The sequence below is a fragment of the Crinia signifera genome, chromosome 2, assembly GCF_055691185.1.
Source record: "Crinia signifera chromosome 2, ASM5569118v1, whole genome shotgun sequence".
Lineage (NCBI taxonomy): Eukaryota > Metazoa > Chordata > Amphibia > Anura > Myobatrachidae > Crinia > Crinia signifera.
The window spans coordinates 366,361,967-366,379,533 of NC_139218.1; the positions used below are offsets into that span (position 1 = coordinate 366,361,967).

At 46.4% G+C, this 17,567-nt stretch overlaps 1 protein-coding gene across 1 annotated transcript in view; it reads right to left on the reverse strand.

The window, feature by feature from the left end:
- Window positions 1–603: 603 nt before the first annotated feature.
- Window positions 604–17,567, reverse strand: part of NPAT (nuclear protein, coactivator of histone transcription) — a 35,470-nt gene continuing 18,506 nt past the window's right edge. The window contains exons 11-18 of the mRNA XM_083169980.1: window positions 15,161–15,260; window positions 14,876–15,001; window positions 11,237–12,616; window positions 7,865–7,980; window positions 6,396–6,492; window positions 4,222–4,285; window positions 3,052–4,132; window positions 604–1,082 (exon numbers count right to left, since the gene is read on the reverse strand). Of these exons, the coding sequence (XP_083026106.1) occupies window positions 999–1,082; window positions 3,052–4,132; window positions 4,222–4,285; window positions 6,396–6,492; window positions 7,865–7,980; window positions 11,237–12,616; window positions 14,876–15,001; window positions 15,161–15,260 (3,048 nt within the window). The 3' untranslated portion in view covers window positions 604–998. The remainder of the gene's footprint in view (window positions 1,083–3,051; window positions 4,133–4,221; window positions 4,286–6,395; window positions 6,493–7,864; window positions 7,981–11,236; window positions 12,617–14,875; window positions 15,002–15,160; window positions 15,261–17,567) is intronic.

Consider the following 17,567-nt stretch of genomic DNA (forward strand, 5'->3'; position numbering starts at 1 on the left):
CATTTTAATGATAACTTTTGTCAGAACTGCTGTATCGTGATGAAGGTTATCGTTGAACCGAAACGTTGATTCACCTGATACCTGTGAAGGGCTGTCTCTAATGAAAGCCTGAGAGTGCCGCTTTCTATACTATAGTCACGGGAAGCCACCCAGCAGAACTGTGAATTTACAAATGCTAGGAGACCATCTCTATCTATATATACCATTTGTGGTGCATGTTATAAAATGTATCCTCCCCTGCCCAGACCAACTTAACTTAAGCTGGATATACATCTGGCTGATCCGCCAGCCTATTTGGCGACTGGTAAGTGCATACACACCTACTGCTCAATGTGTCGCACTTATAGTCACAACTGGGTGAGCAATTAAATGTGTGTAAATACCAGCAGCAAGTGCATAGGTGCACACACCCAGATGCTCCGATATAACATCCATAAACTGTGCAGCAGGGCCGACGTGCGGATGTAGTAGCAGACATATCAGGTGCACACTAGCACTGACGGACAAGAGTTATAAGGACCAGTGTGCGCTGCACAACAATCAGAAGGCAGAAGGTTGCAGGTTGGATTGTTAGACAAATTAAAAGTATGAAACTCATGGAAATAGCTTAGCAAGAACTTTCTTTTTAATACAAATCTGTTAACAAAACAGAACTGCCAGGCCATATCAAAAAAATCAGGCGGCGTGAATGCTGGGTAACAGAACAGCAATAGGCGCGGTTCACATTGGCTGCAACAGGTCAGAGCAAAAGTTTTGGGAACCTCGTAACTTTCTTGTTAGAAACATTCAATATTTGCACCAGAAATACAACACCCCCCCCCCCCCCCCCCCAAGAAAAAAAACAACCAAACAATGCAGTAAGTGCCTTATTATTATATATTACAAAAAGACAAGGACCTTACATTCCGCAGGTCTATTTACATATGTATTTTTACATATAATATATAGCATCATCTTTGCTATAAGGTACATTGTGCATTAAGGATTCAGAGTACAAACTATTCGTCGTAACGAAGAGACATTAAAAACTTTTCCACGTCCATCCCGGCTGGGAAACTGTCTATGCTCTTCTTCCTGTGTTTCTGTGCGGAGAGAGAGGGGAACGGGTTAGACGCTGTGATTATTATATGTGTAGGATACAGCCTGCTCTTGCTGACTGCTTACATAGCTTGTAGGTAGTAGCGATTGCTATATAAAAGAGAGTAGAGCACCTGACTCCATGCAGTATTAGTCTAATGCTGCCCATACACATCCGATCGCATCTTATGGTGCAAAAAGTGCCCCCTTTCAGCACCCAATGTCACATGCCAACTTGCGATGGCACATTGGGTGCTTGAAGAGGGCGGGCAGAGGAGTAGCGTAGCGCTGTGAAGGAGCACTAGCAGGCAGTGGGCGTCAGCTCAGTGGCAGAATTAGAATTTTTTTATAACACACTGGGCGGCCCTCTGATTGGCTGAATGAGCTCAGCCAATCAGAAACTCTGCCGCCCGCTAGCACTCCTTCACAGTGCTAACCTAGACAGACACCACCAGATGTCCACCCGGCCCCCTCTATCCAAACCCTACACCACCAAAAGCATTCCATCCACCCCCTCCCCAACCCGCGGATTGCATTTGAGCAATCGCATGTGGTTAAAAACTACATGCGATCGCTCCTGCAATTCCATAGATATGTGCAGCACCAGATCGTTGCGACATTTGACCGCAGACCCACACATCGTGTTGCATGGTCCCTAAAATGTGACTACAATCTTTACATTTATCGAACAGATGTGGTCGAAAACGAATGATTGCATGCAATATCTCATAAGTGTATGGGCTATTGTCTATGAAAACCGACTAATTACTAGTCTGAAGTATTTTACCAACATATAACTAAACCACATCACAACCGTGCACGTCCGTAACGTAATTTCTGTACAGCAGCCTGAGACAAGAGTGTTCTGCACTGAAATCATCTATCATGGACAAGCAGACTGCCACACAGCTGGGTTACGGTCCAGTCCTGTATGCAGGAACTGGCCATAAAGCTCAGTCCTATTTAGAAGGCGTACCAAATGCAACACTTAGATGATACATTCACAATCTGTCTGGTGGGACCAAAAATCTGGCATTTATGGAAGCATATGAGAATCAAACGCTTGCTCCCAAACACTGGAAAACAGACAACGGTCACTCCAACAAATTGTTTATATCCTTTAGTTTTAACCAAATGTATCCAAACAATGATTTTTGATTGTCATATGCTCCAATACACTACCAGATTTTTGAGTCCACCAGACAGATTGGTCCCTGAAGTGGATACAGGCAGAGAAGCAACCTGTCCCCGCTCCCTGGCGCCCAGCTGAGTGAGACACTCACACGTCCCCACCGTCCGCCAGAAACTGCATCACGGCGAGCTGGCAGAGGCTGGCTTCATCCTTTATAGATCTATATAGAAGATGCAGCAGATAACGACTTCACTGACATTAAAGTACATATTCAGCCCACGTAAAGGAAAGATCTATAGATCATGGAGACAGCGATAATGAGGTCACGTGATCTCTTACTCTTCCCATGTGCTGCAGGAAACACCCCACGCTGTCTGCAAATATATTATGGGCCTGATTCAGATCTGTTCTCTAAGCTGCATATACTCGCAGCCTAGCAAACAGGTAAGTGCCGCCGGCCGCTACGCCGAGGGGATGTGTATGTTAAGAAATCCCCTGGCATGCGGCCGCCCAGCCTTCAGCCTTCGCTCTGAAAAGTAAGTCCATGCTTTCTTTTTAGATGCCCGCTATCCGCTAAAATCGGGGATAGCGCTGACGTCATGTGACATCAGCCGACTGCTCCATGCAGACATTGATGCACCTGCATTCCGTGTTGTCAGTGACGGGAGGCGGTGGAGGGCTCAGACGGAAAGGGGCGCGCAGGCATCTTGTGCTTGCGCCCCCCTTCCAGATGGCGGGTCCTGTCGGTTGGCAATAGAATCTCCAGGAGCCGCAACAAAAAGAGGCGCTCCATCTGTACACTTATAATGGAAAATGGTAATAAGTTTAATTGATAGAATTACCTTCATTTTCTTTCTCTGCAAGGAGGAGGGGCTTAATGTCTCTTTGCTATGTGAAGGCCTCTGGAACTCATCAGCTTCCTCCAGCTTCCTCTTCCTTGATGCGCTCTTGGAAGATTTTATTTGCTGGATATTGTCCTTCAGCGGAGTGGTGCTGCCAGATTTTGCAAGGGCGGCACGTGACAGGATCATTAGCGTGTGGGCAGCCATATTGACACTGTTCTCACTGCCAGCCTCGCTGGCAGGACTGCAAGTGGGCAGCTCTGGAGTTGCAGGCGGCTTCATGAGTTTAGGGGTTCCCCCATCTTCGTAACGTTTGCATATTGGGGTCCTTGTGTGTTCCACATGATTATCCGAATGCTTGTCGTCCATTCCAGAGCCCGGTGTACGCGGGATGGGCAAGTCTTCCACAGCCAACGGCTTTGAAATTGGACTGTGAAACTGAATTCCCTGCAGCAGCTGGCTGGCTTGTTTAACCAGAGGGCTAGATGGGCAGGGTCTTTCCGTGGGCGTCTTCTGTGGTATCTTCCTAAGGATGTTTGGCAGAGCCGACTGTTTTTTACTGGTTTCCGGTTGTGGTTTTACACTGTTCTCATCATGGACAACCTCACTTTCTTGGCTCTCCACTTCTACCTGTAACTGCATTTCCGTTTCAGCCTGTAGTACATTCTCATTGTCACCCAGAGCTCCGGCACTTCCAGCCACAGGCCTCTCCTCTCCAGACGGATCTTTTGCGGGAGCGGTTTCCGGCCCGGTTAGTTTCACAATCGGGGCTTTGGGATTTCTTCCTTTTGCAGGAACACTGATTTCTCCTTTTCTATTTTCTTTTACAACATTTGAGCTCGTAGCTCCAGAAGAGGATGGCACATTAGCAGAAGTCTCACTCTTTCCAGACTTTTGACTTTTTGAACTAGATAAGGATGAAGAATTTATTGTAGCGGTGGTTGGTGAAGTCCCGTCAAAACAGAGCACCCGTCTATGTGCTTCCACTGGCTTGGCAGCAACACTTGTGCTGTCTGCAAATAACCTCTCCTCTGGTTTATTCTGCGTCTCAGAAACAGGTTTCCTTCCCTCGCTTCCTACCCTGTAACAGAACACAAACAGTGTTTATAAATGCAGGTGTCGGTCATGTTTTGGGCATGGATGAGATAAGCTTGCTGACAAAGAACTAACCTCTGCACAGGCAGACTGGACGGATGGCTTGAAGAATCAGCTGCTGATTTGGACATTGGCTTGCCTAGAATGGGAGAGAAAGTCAGAATGGTTTTACTCATGATCAGATAGACAGCTAAGCCTTCTAACCACTACAATTGCTATAAGTAGAACACATGTACATGGCACAATGGGGGAGATGTATTAAGTCTGGTAAAGTGGCGATATTAAAGGTGATACCGCACCAGCCAATCACCTCCTAACTGGCTATTGATTGGCTGGTGTGCTATCACCTTTCACTGCATCACTGTGACTTAGAGGTACTATGCCCGACAATACAGGACCCGTTCTGCATAGTCTCAGAATAGGTCCTGCGCATGCCCAGTGTGCCCACCGTCAGATTTGTATATAGACTGTCACGCACACATGTGAATCGAACTCCCACAGTCAGTTGTTGCTTAATAGTACCATTAACCGTAAAATAATAGGTGGCTGTATACTAAAGAGTATGTGCTAGGTACTCTCTGTCCCCAGACCACACACAGTACACATTTCCCAGGACACCTAGCAGGTACGCAGATGTTTCCAGAGCATTAGTGCATGCTTAATACATCTGCCCCATTATCTCTTACACCGTAGAAGCTACTGACCAAGTCATTATGATATTGATAAGACAGTGGTTACTAAATGGTCTTCAAGTCATCCTAAGGGGTACATTTACTAAAGTTTCAAAAAGTGATGTGTGAAGGTGATGTTGTCCAAAGCAACCAATCAGATTCTGTCTCTCATTTCTCTATTGCATCCTAGAAAATGATACACTATTTGATTAGTTGCTACGGGCAACATCATATTTTCATTTTTAGAAGCTTTATTACATTTACACCTTAAGCTGGGTACACACCTACAGATTTATCTGTCCAATCTGTCTGGTGGGAACACTGATCTGGTAATGTATGGGAGCAAAGGACAATCAGACATCTGCTCCCAAATGCTGGAAAACAGACCATGGTCATTCAGACAAATTGGTTACAGCCATTTAATATAACAAATGTATGTAAACAAATCATTTTTATCCATTTTGAAGCTGTTGGGAGCAGATGGTTGATTGTCCTTTTATCACATACATTGCAAGATTTTTTGTTACCACCAGACAGATTGGACAGATCGCTCTTTCTGTGTGTAACCAGCTTAACAGTCTACGTTTTAAAAAATATCCATGCTTAAGGACAGGTGACTTAATACGTCAGTTGATTATACCTTGGGGTGTATTCAATGCTGCGGGCGAGCTGTGACAGCTCACCCCGTCAGTATTCAACTGACCCCCTGCATACACCGATTCCCCCTCACTCAGTTTTTGGAGCAAGGGGGAATCAGCGTAAGCGGCCGCAGAAACAGTGAGACTTGCGGATAAATGCAGCGGGCTCCCTTGCTGTTTGGGGGAATCCTCGCTGTCCTCTGACAGTGAGGATTCCCCCGGAATAGAGTGAGTGGCCGGCGCAGGGGTTAAACAGCGACGGTTGCTTGTTTTCTGCGATCCCCGCCGTTTAACCCTCTCGCCGGCCGCATTGAAAACGGGCCGTTATGTGCACAATCATGGATATCCTTAAAACCCGGAGGGTGCCTGGAACACAAAGGTTTGGAAATCCTGCAATTTCTTCACCTTAACGCATGGCACATGGTCACAATGCCGGTGTCACACAAGAAAAGATGTTCAAGATCAGATATTCCAATTAGTTACAAATTAGTAAGAATACAACTATATCAACAAAAAAAGATTGCACATTACTGGGCATACAGCAGTCCCTTAGGATGTCAGATGTCTCGATCTGAGATACGGTACAAACCAAGGCTTGGTACATAGACACCCAAGCCAAGTTCAGGGGATGAACTGATTACATTCAGAGTTCAGTCCATCAAATCTAGGAGCCACCCACTGACAAAAATGTAATTAACAATCAATAAAAGTGTTTTTAGTCCAATGGCTTCCTGGCTCCTAGGTCTGGGTCTGTTATTCTTGATGGTATTGATGAGGAGGACAAGATAACTGACACGGTGCCGCGTACTGTGCAATAACTCGCCTAGTGCAAGCAACACACAAATGACAACACGGAAGGTGCGGCTTCTAAACTTGGGCTGACTTCACTCTGCAGCAAGTGGCCCCTTGCAGCGCTAGCATCTCCCACTCCATTATATACCTGCGCTGACTGTAGGTTTGGAAGGGGCAGGCTTCGGAGGCTTTGGAGGCAGAGGCAGCTTAGGAAGTACAGGTTTGGATACTGGAACGTGCAAAATCTGCAAATCAGGACAGAAAAGTAAATGGTAAAGATTTGTAGTAATTAGATAACAATACAATACAGCAGAACTTAGCAGCTTGTTCTATGGAATGGCTTGGTGTTCTAGTCCTCAGAATAACACAGACACATGCCCAATGTTCCATAGTATATCTGGAACCTACATATCTGGAGCAAATGTATTCCTTGCAGAATTGCCGGTAAATAACTTCTAGGCCGGGCTCCTACCTTTCAGATACTATCTCTGAAGATAAGGGAAGAAAGACATACAATACGGACTTAAAGTGTATAGATATAGGGTCAGAATTAACCTACATGTATATGTTGCTGTGAGCTCTAAATCTCTGCTGCTGCTGGATATTGTGTGTTACAGCAAAACTTTATGTCAGGCATGTCCAAACTGTGGCCCTCCAGCTGTTGTGAAACTACACATCCCAGCATGCCTTGCCATAGTTTTAGCATTCCCCAATAGCAAAACCGTGGCAAGGCATGATGGGACTTGTAGTTTCACAACAGCTGGAGAGCCATAGTTTGGACTTGCCTGTTTTAAGTAATACTTAATATTATATTTTGTACAACTTTTACCCCTTTCAGACAGAAAAGTCTGAAAATCCCGGAAAATACACTGCATTTCAAATACCGTGTCAATTTGCCGGGAGCAGCCTGACCCCCTTCACACAGAAGAACAAATCACCGGGTTGAAAATTTCTACCCGGTAATTTGCTGAATAACACGGGTATTTCTTCTGTGTGAAAGGGTCAACACGGGTCATAAATCCCGTGTCCTCGACCCTGGTCAATTCCCGGATCGGAGACACGGGATTTACGACACGGGTGTGCCCTTTCACACAGAAAAAGGACCCGTGTATTTAATGAAATTCCCAGGTGGAACTGCTTCACCCGGGTATTTCATTTTCTGTGTGAAAGGGGTATTATAAATACCTCCCAGTGTGCTCCAGTTTTGGTGGTATACATTGCTACCTTTTGGGGCACACACACGGTGCGATTACAGCCCCATTTCTAACAGATCTGACTAGATTGCTCAGAAATGAAGCATGGATCGCTTCTTGTGTATGCCTGACTAGATGCATGCAGTACAAATCTGGTGTTCGCCAGTGTTCTCTCAATTGGGAACACTGGCCGTGACCGATAGTTCCGCACACATCGCTGCTGCATCGCTGTGTGCTGAGAGTCTGTGATTAACTAGATCGCTCAGCACAAAGCTCCTGTCGTCCAGTGTGTACAGGACATAAGGGTCGGAATCTATTAGTACTCATGGTGCATTTTAAATTTCCCCGTATACTGTTTATTATTTCAAAACCTAACTGATAACCTTATATATGAAAGCTAAGGACACCTGTTACATCACATTACCTGGTGGGGCGGTGCGGAGAAAGTGCTGCCACTTTGGCCAACTAGTGACACAGGGAACATACCCACAACTCCCTGCAACATAGGCTGGACAGGAGAGGCAAGAATAATAGTGGATCCTGAAAGATAAAAGACATATCTATATCACATACCTAGATGCATCGGCAATGAAGAGAACACAAATACCATGGAGGGGATGCAAGTGCCTCCTCCAGTTAGGCAACAGTTCTCAAAAGCCGCTAGAAGTGGCTCCTGGGTACACAACCTGTAACACACACGTCGCAATTAACTTCTGCACTGGGGAAATGGGGCACAGAGGTCACTAGAGATTCCCTTCCTATTAAAGTGACCCAATGCAAGTCTCTATAGGTTCAAACAACAATAATTCTACTTGTTATGCCAACAGGCATTAGATCACTGTTGTAAGTGATGGCTGGGGAGGGTAGCTGTATTAAGCAGTGAGAGAGTGGAGCAAAGGAGGAGTTGCCCATAACAACCAATCAAATATGAAGTAACATTTATAAAGTAGCTGCTGATTGGTTGCCATTACACACTTCTCCACTCTTTTCACTGCATCACACATCTCCTCCTTAATCCCCCTTTGCTCACATGAAAATGGAAATAAATAACTCTGTATAAAGAAAGGTATGTCTAATGAAATATAAAGTGCGCCTGGGGTGTATTTTTGTAAATATAGGAAACACATTAAAAAGGAGTAAGGCAGGCATGTCTAAACTATGGCCCTCCAGCTGTTGTGAAACTACAAGTCCCATCATGCATTGCCACAGTTTTGCAATTAGGGAATGCTAAAACTATGGCAAGGCATGCTGGGATGTGTAGTTTCACAACAGCTGGAGGGCCACAGTTTGGATATGCCTGGAGCAAGATCTCTGCTCTTTCCCCTGTGATAATTTGGTGATTATGTAACAAGAAATTACATGTTAACCCATTCAACGCTGAGGCACTTTTCCAACATGGTCACATTCCAACATTAATACATTTTATACAGTAGCCACTCAATGTTCTACTCTGCTAAATTTTCAGAAAACTTTTTTAAAGGGATATTTGCCGGTATTGCTATCTAATTAGCAAAATCAATGTAGCGAAATCCAATAGCTAATGTAGCCAAATCCCCAAAAACAGCCCCACTGTAAAGCATCCAGAATTTATTAACAGAGTTCTTTTTTTCAGGATACTGTCAATGTTTAACGTGCAGACAAAGAAGTGTCACTCCGGAACTCCATTTAGTGGAAAAGTAGCTGTATTTTATGCGCCAATGGCGTTTCGGCTTTGTTGGCGAATAAATTACAGCCAAGTTTGCATTGAATGGAGTCCCGGAGTGACACTTCTTTGACTGCATGCTTTTATAGAATACACACACACACACACACACACACAGAAATGCTGGATACTCAGGCGGCACTCTGGACTTGAAGAAACAATACTGCTTACAACTGGGACAACAACATTTCAATGCCTTTATTGGCATTTTTATTATGCCATAGTAAAGGCGTTTGACGTTGCTCTTTCCCAGGTGTAAGCAGTATTATTTCTTCAAGTCCAGAGTGCCGCCTGAGTATCCAGCATTTCTGTGTGGTGCAGCTAGCTGCAGGGCAGGCGGAAGGCACCAGGCAAGTATTTCCATAAGTTACATTTCAGTGCCGAGCCAATCTTTCTTTATATTTGATATGGAAATTAAACTAAACTACAGTAAAAGCAAATGAGCACCAACAAATACTTTTCAATGTGGTATTAATCCACTTTCCCAAAAGAGCAGAAGAGGGATAGACACAGGTTTTGATACTCCAATTTGCAAATAAAAATAAGCCCCTTTTCCTATTGTTAATGTAATGTATATAATGTGTAGGACCGTTACAGTAGCCCAAATAAGCAAGTGTACCATTCTGAAAACTACTGCACCAAACTGAGGAACCCCTGAGTTAATGAAGACTAGGATGGAGGAGATTTGGCCTTTAGAATTCTGTAGTAGACGATGTTGATCGGGATGCGGTCATTTGGTCTACAGCATGATGGTCGACAGTCATTAGGTCGACATGGGAAAAGGTCGACAAGTTTCTAGGTCGAAAGGTCATTAGTTCGACAGGTTGTTAGTTTGACAATGTCTAGGTCGACATGGGGCTTTTCACTGTTTTCTTCAGCTGACATGCGCCGACAGGCGGTATTTCATGCCCTACCATCCACTAGGGTGTGGTGGGAGAATAAAATAGTGTGCCGAGCGCAGAGAGGGGATGCGGTGCACTTGAAACTGTCTATGTCGATTGTGTTGACATTCAAGTGAAAAACCCCATGTCGACCTTGTGACTGTTGACCTATACCCCATTCACACCAGCCTAAATTCCCGGGTTGAGTCCGGGAACAACCCGGTACTAGCGCTGGTGTGAAACGTTCCCAGGACAAAATCCCGGGCAAATTTCAACCCGGCTAGGTACCAGGGTTGTTCCCGGGTTCAACCCGGGGACCTGGCTGGTGTGAAAGGTACAGGGTATACTTACCTGGGTTGCCGTGTCCTCCGTGTCCTGTCCGACGGGAATTAATGCAGGCGGCGGACGCAAATGAAGGGACAGCCGGTGGATGATGATGACGCAGCTCTCCGGCGGCAGTGAGGATGCCGGAGAGCTGCGTCATCTTCATCCGCGGCCTGTCCCGTCATTTGCGCCGCCGCCTGTGTGGATCCCTGGCCTGCACGGAGGACCAGCAACCGGGGTGAGTATTCTCCCCACCTCCGCTGCCATCCCGCCTTCTCCCGGCCTTCTTTCCGCCCCCTTCTCACACCAGAAAATGCAGGGACATTTCTGGTGTGAATGGGTCCAAACCCGGGAACGTCCCTGCTTGTCCCGGGAACTGAATTCCCGGGTTTGTCCCTGCATTTCTGGTGTGAATGGGTTACTAGACATTGTCGAACTAATGACCTGTCGAACTAACGACCTATCGACATAGAAATATGTTGACCTTTTCCCATGTCGACCGAATGACTGTCGACCATCATGCTGTAGAACAAATTATCCCAACCCTGTTGATCTGGGTTTGCCAGCAGGGTGCAACAGATGGCATAACTATGCCCCCTTGGCATTCAGCTTCGGCAGAGATCCTCTAGCAGGGCATTCCTGCATCTTTAGGTCTATTAGTTCTTCGTAGAATATAAACACCACCTTTACCTAAAGCAGGCAAGGCCAAACTGTGGCCCTCCAGCTGTTGTGAAACTACACATCCCAGCATGCCTTGCCATAGATTTAGCGTTCCCTAATAGCAAAACTGCGGCAAGGCATGATGGGACATGTAGTTTCACAACAGCTGGAGGGCCATAGTTTGGACATGCCTGATCTAAATTATAGAACACCTAAAAATGAAGCTCACCTTGTGCCAGCTTTGGCGATATGGCCTGTCCAACTGTGTACATGCTACCAGGTCTGGGAGGGGTTTGGAAAAGAGAAGTCTGCTTTTGGTTGCCACTAGCAACCGAACTCTTGGGCAGCAACCTAACATTAGATTGCTTGACCGGTCCGTTATTTGCCACACATGTGCTTACAAAAATATTACTAGCAGGTGCAAATGTAGTGCTTGTGGCGGGCATCAGTTGTATGAGACTACCATCACCAGTGGCATTGGGTGCCCCAGAAATAGAATAAACAGTGCAATCTCCACTTGGGATATTAATGGTGCCCATTGTGCCTTCAGTGACTGCAGTCGGTAGCTGATTTTGGTCTCCAGAAAGATGTGCGTCTGTAAGGTCTATAACAGCTGTTTCCTGGGTCAGCTCTACTTTATTATGATCCTGAGCTTTCACTAGAGGTGACAATATAATAGTTGGATAACGGTCTCCATTAATGCTTCTGACCGCATCGTGTAATTCTGCATCTTCCGATACTTCTTCCATGATGATGTTGAGAGTAACAATATTTGGAGATTCGTCCATGGTTTGGCTGCTACAGGGCTCTTCAATAATGCCGCCGCTGAGTGCCGCAATCTCTGATGCCAGGCTGCTTTGCCCCTGAACCGCTATATGGCCGGCATTTATAGCTGTATTTTGGGCAGTAAGTTCCTTTTCAGAAGATGTCCCAGTGTCTACTGCATTCATCTCTTTATTTGTGGCATCTTCAAAAAGTTTAGTTACAGGACTTTCTTTTCCAGTTTCGATTAGCTGCTTGTCCTCCGTATTTCGTGGACTCGTACTTTTCAACAACGGATCCACTACTGAAATAAACAGAACATTCGGTGGTACGGCTGTAGTGGACGGTGTATCTACGACACTCTTCGTAGTCTCCTGCTGGGCATCCTCTGAACGTCTTTCATCCATGCTCACCTGGCTGGTCTGCGTCTCTTTTGGTTCCTCAATGGCTTTGTTCTTTGAGTCCTTAGTACATGATATTGATTGTTCCCCAACTACCATGGTTGGGGGCACAATCTCCTTAACAAATTCACAGCCATCTTCGACTGCTTCAACGGAATTGTTCTTCAATTTATCAGGGGATTGTGTTGTTGCTACAACTTCAGATTCCTTGCTGGCCTCCATTAATATGTCATCTGTACTGTCCACGTTGACTAACTCTCCAACCGGTTCATGACATTGTGGGCTTTGATCCACAGGAGAGGAGGAGTCATTATCAAATGTTTGCGGGGAGTTACTGCTGTTATTTGTCTGTTCCATATTGGTTTTCTCAGTAGGCTTGCTGGCTGGCTCCGAAACAGCCACTTCTTTCCCTGCTGGACAGACATCAGCTTTCTTAGGAGACGGCTCTGCGGAATTATGAGAAGACATCAGGTTAGTGTTTTACCAACAATGCCCGATTACTGGATTTGTATTGACAATATGACTGAATAAAAAAAAAAAAAAAATGGTCCAGTTCCAACTGTACAGTGAGTAATGTTTGGAATCAGGAATGTTTGCAGCTCTCAGTTATGGTCATAAGAAAAATTAATTGGTTTGAAAAATCCCACTGCGGCATTTGAGAGGCTTATACAATCTAGGAGCATACGACTTCCTGCTTCCCCTCAGTAAAGCGTAATCTGCCTGACACCAGTGCTAAGGAGCTCAAAGCACTGTGGCTGTCTCAACTGTCTTTCTAAAACAGATCCCAACATCTACTAAGGATGTCCACATAATGTGGAGCACCTTCATATTATTTGTATCTTAAATCCCCATACACACTCTACGATCCCCACTACAGTGAATACTGGTGGCAACGAGGACCCAACAGGGTGCCAGCATACACACTTGCGCATGCCGGCGGGTGGGAGGGACTGCAATGCTGCCCTCGTTAATGATGTCCCCTCTCGTCTGTACATGCGCAGATGAGGGAGGGTGTTGTTAACGCTGAGGGGGCTTCATTAACACACTTGAAGAGAAAGTAAAAGAGACAGAAGGGCCCTGTGTATGGGCAGCTGCTATTAACATTGAAAAGTATCTCAACTATATGGCTACAGACTATCAATAATTGACAGCAATCAGTAGACATTTATTTTGTACTAGACTACGACACCGTATGATCGAAGACGCTGACATACTTTATGCTATAAACATTGTCATATTTAATATATGCAGCTACTCCATTCCGTAGTTCTGTTGTAAGCAATTTACTTACTACTGTGCAGCAAGTTGCCTGAAAAGTGTGTATTTGTTTTGTATAGATAGCCACCATCATAGTATTCATCATCCGCAGATAGTAGCCACCATCATCTATCCCGCATCATCACACATGCTGCAGGTACGAATTAATATGCTGGGCTGTGACTGGCTGCAGCCCCATGTATTCCAATGCATGCATACATCATAGTCACGGGAATATCAGTGGCACCAGCTGACTAGGACATGTCAAAGCGGAACATGGCTACATCCACATATTTTTTTTTTTTATTTGACCCTATTGTCTCTGATACAAACTAACTGCACGGGTTCCGAGCCATGCATGCGCATTGGATCTGGTACTCCAGACGCTAAAAAAAAAAAGGGAATAGGAAAAACAAGGAAAAACACAAAGTATGTTCTAACCCAGACTCTAAACTATTCTTATGCCAAATGATTTAATGGTTTGTTCCCGTGATTGAGCAACAAACTGTTCATTTATGTAAGCTTGAAACAATTGCTGGATTAAAAGACGTTTTCCCAATGTTACTTGGCCTGTTCCAGCAAACATGCCCAAGTGCACAGACCCCATTACTACAGTAGATGCCAAAAAACTGACTGGAATAGTGCCTCCGGTACTTATGTATTATCTGGGCTGCAGATTTTTTGATTGTATGCCTTAACTTAAGGCATACAATTAGATGCGATGCGATATCGCATCCGACCATATCGCATGCGATGCGATGACCCGATTTTTCCATAGGATTCAATGTTAAAATGGACTGAGTCCATTTTAACATGGAATTCAATGGGAAAAAGGGGTCCTTTTCATACCCCTACTATCCAAGTGGGCATGGAGTTGGATATAAACCTGTAGCGAGCCACCGAGCCCGAAGCGTGGCGAGCCCCGCGAGGGGACGGTATTCTGTGTCCGCTCGCCACGCTTCGGGCTCGGTGGCTCGCTACAGGTTTATATCCAACTCCATGCCCACTTGGATAGTAGGGGTATGAAAAGGACCCCTTTTCCCATTGAATTTCATGTTAAAATGGACTCAGTCCATTTTAACATTGAATCCTATGGAAAAATCGGGTCCATCGCATCGCATGCGATATGGTCGGATGCGATGCGATGGACCCGATTTCAAAATCGGCAGCCCAGTTAGTACATAAGTTCCGTGCCTCCTACAACCTATATTATCCAGTGTGCACCAGACTGGATGCCAGAGTAGACAGATAAGAGCGTTGGGAATAAAATAAAATGAACCAGGGCACAGAGCCCTATCCTTGAGAACCTGTGCCTAAGGGCACCAAGGACCAACTGAAGCCTGTAGGGGGCGTGGAGGAGGAGGAGCCTGGGCTGCACCCAAAAGTCTGTCGTTGGTGGCTCCACCCACAGTCCACCATGTGTAGGATAGAAAAATAACAGTACCCACCAACTTCCATTTCCAGCGGTCCTTCTACAGAATCTGGTTTCTTTCCTTTTTCAGGAACTGTATTCTTTGAATCCGAATTTTGGGCTGAAGTGTCACGAGAAGAGATCTTTGGTAACTTGGATGTATCTGGAATTTTAAGACAGACATGGTTTCTGCAATATTTTTGAAATACTGCTTCAGCCTAAGAAACAGCCAACCTAACATGGTCAAAGCACTAAAATGTGTAGATACCATAAGTGATCTTTCTTCCAATACACAAGACCTGTTCATACAATACAACCTTACCATAATCTAACAAATCAAAGAATTCCTGGAAGTCTGGGTCCAGCACCGTCTGTTCCAATATATCATGTACGGCCTCCTCCGACATGTGTATCTCTCCACCCTAAAAGGACATAAAACACAAATCTAGGTAAAAAAAATCGAATTCAATTTGTTACATATATAGTAAAACACTGCAAATAAAGCAATGCAGGTCATGCACTGGACTCCCCAATTCCGATAGGATGATCAAAACCGCAGACCGGCGGACAGCGATGATCAGAGATACATCGAGGAATCAAGAAAAAAATGCAGTTAAAAATGACAAACTCGCTGATGCAATCATTTTTCTATTGGAATCTGTGAATCAACCATTTCCAACATGCTACACTTCCCTGTGCCCCAAACCCAGGCATCGGAAGAACAGGGAGCAGCCCCAATGATTCCCTAATGCAGTGGTTCCCAAACTTTTTGGACTCACGGCACCCTACAGTATCAGTATTTTTTCAGGGCACCCCTATGCCAAAAGTTTCTTATGGAGAAATTTATAAAAATGTAAGTAATTGAAGTATATTGTGTTTATATGTCATCCTTATGGTGAGATATGTGGTGCTAGACTAGATTTGCTTTGGATTATTCACATATTTTAGCACTAGGTGATTCATCGCGCCCTACGGGCGCTCTTCACACCGTCGTAAGGGGCTGCGCCCCCTTAATTTGTGAACGTTTGTATATGAGAAATATGGTTAGAATTGTATGAAAGATGCCCTGTATTGCAACTTAGGTGTCCGCGAATCGCGGGAGGGGGGGTCGCGGAGGGTGCCGCGAATTGCAGGAGGGGGGGTCGCGGGGGGTGCCGCGAATTGCAGGAGGGGGGGGGTTGTGGGGGGGTGGATGCTGCGAATCGCAGGAGGGGAGGGATTGCAGAGAATCGCGGGAGGGGGGTCGCGGGGTGGGTTGCCGCAAATCGCAGGAGGGGGGTTACGGGGGGCGGGGGTTGCGGCGAATAACGGTAGGGGGGGTCGCGGGGGATGTGCCGTGAATCACGGGAGGGGGGGTCACGGGGTGGGGTGCCGAGAATCGCGGGGGGGGGGGTGTGTGTGCCGTGAATCGCGGGAGTGGGGGTTGCAGGGGGGGTGACGCGAATCGCCACAAGAAAAAATCAACACAGAAAGGTCAACACATGTAAATGTTGACATAAGTGTGGCACTTCATTGGTGTCCATGTCGACACATGAGAATGAATATGAAAACATTAAAAAAATGAAAAAAAAAACTTCAAAAACTCATGTCAACCTTTTTCATTGTCGACCATAGCCATGTCAGTGTTTTCCATGTGCAATTTAATTCTGGAGCTGCCGCGAATCACGGGGGGTGCCGCGAATTGCGGGAGGGGGGGGTCGCGGGGTTGGGTGCCGCGAATCGCGGGAGGGCGGGGTTCACAGGGGTTCCGGTGGGGGATTGCCGCGAATTGCGGGAGGTGGGGGGTCACGGGGGGTGCCGCGAATCGCGGGAGGGGGGTTTGCGGGGGGTGTGACGTGAATCGCCACAAGAAAAACTCAACACAGAAAGGTCAACACATGTAAATGTTGACATAACTGTGCCACTTCATTGGTGTCCATGTTGACACATGACAATGAATATGAAAACATTCAAAAAATGAAATAAATCTTCAAAAACTCATGTCAACCTTTTTCATTGTCGACCATAGCCGTGCCAGTGTTTTGCATGTGCCATTTAATCCTGGGGCTGCCGCGAATCGCGGGGGGTGCCGCGATTTGCGGGAGGGGGGGTTGCGGGGGGTGGGTGCCGCGAATCGCGGGAGGGCGGGGTTCACAGGGGTTCCGGTGGGGGGTTGCCGCGAATTGCGGGAGGTGGGGGGTCACGGGGGGTGCCGCGAATCGCGGGAGGGGGGGTTGCGGGGGGTGTGACGCGAATCGCCACAAGAAAGAATCAACACAGAAAGGTCAACACATGTAAATGTTGACATAAGTGTGCCACTTCATTGGTGTCCATGTTGACACATGACAATGAATATGAAAAAAATTAAAAAAATTAAAAATAAATCTTCAAAAACTCATGTCAACCTTTTTCCTTGTCGACCATAGCCATGTCAGTGTTTTGCATGTGCCATTTAATCCTGGGGCTGCTGCGAATTGCAGGGGGGGGGGGTGCCGCGAATCGCGGGAGGGGGGTCGCAGGGGGGGTGCCGCCAATCGTGCAAGGGGGGGTGGCGGGGGGGTCCTTTTTGCCGCGAATCGCGGGAGGGAGGTCGCGGGGGGTGTTTTTTCCGCGAATCGGGGGGGGGGGGGGGGGTCAGGGGGGAGTGTTTACAGCGATTCGCGGGAGGGGGGGGTCGCGGTTATGCCGCGAATTGCGGGAGGGGTCAGGGGGGAGTGTTTGCAGCGAATCGCGGGAGGGGGGGGTCGCGG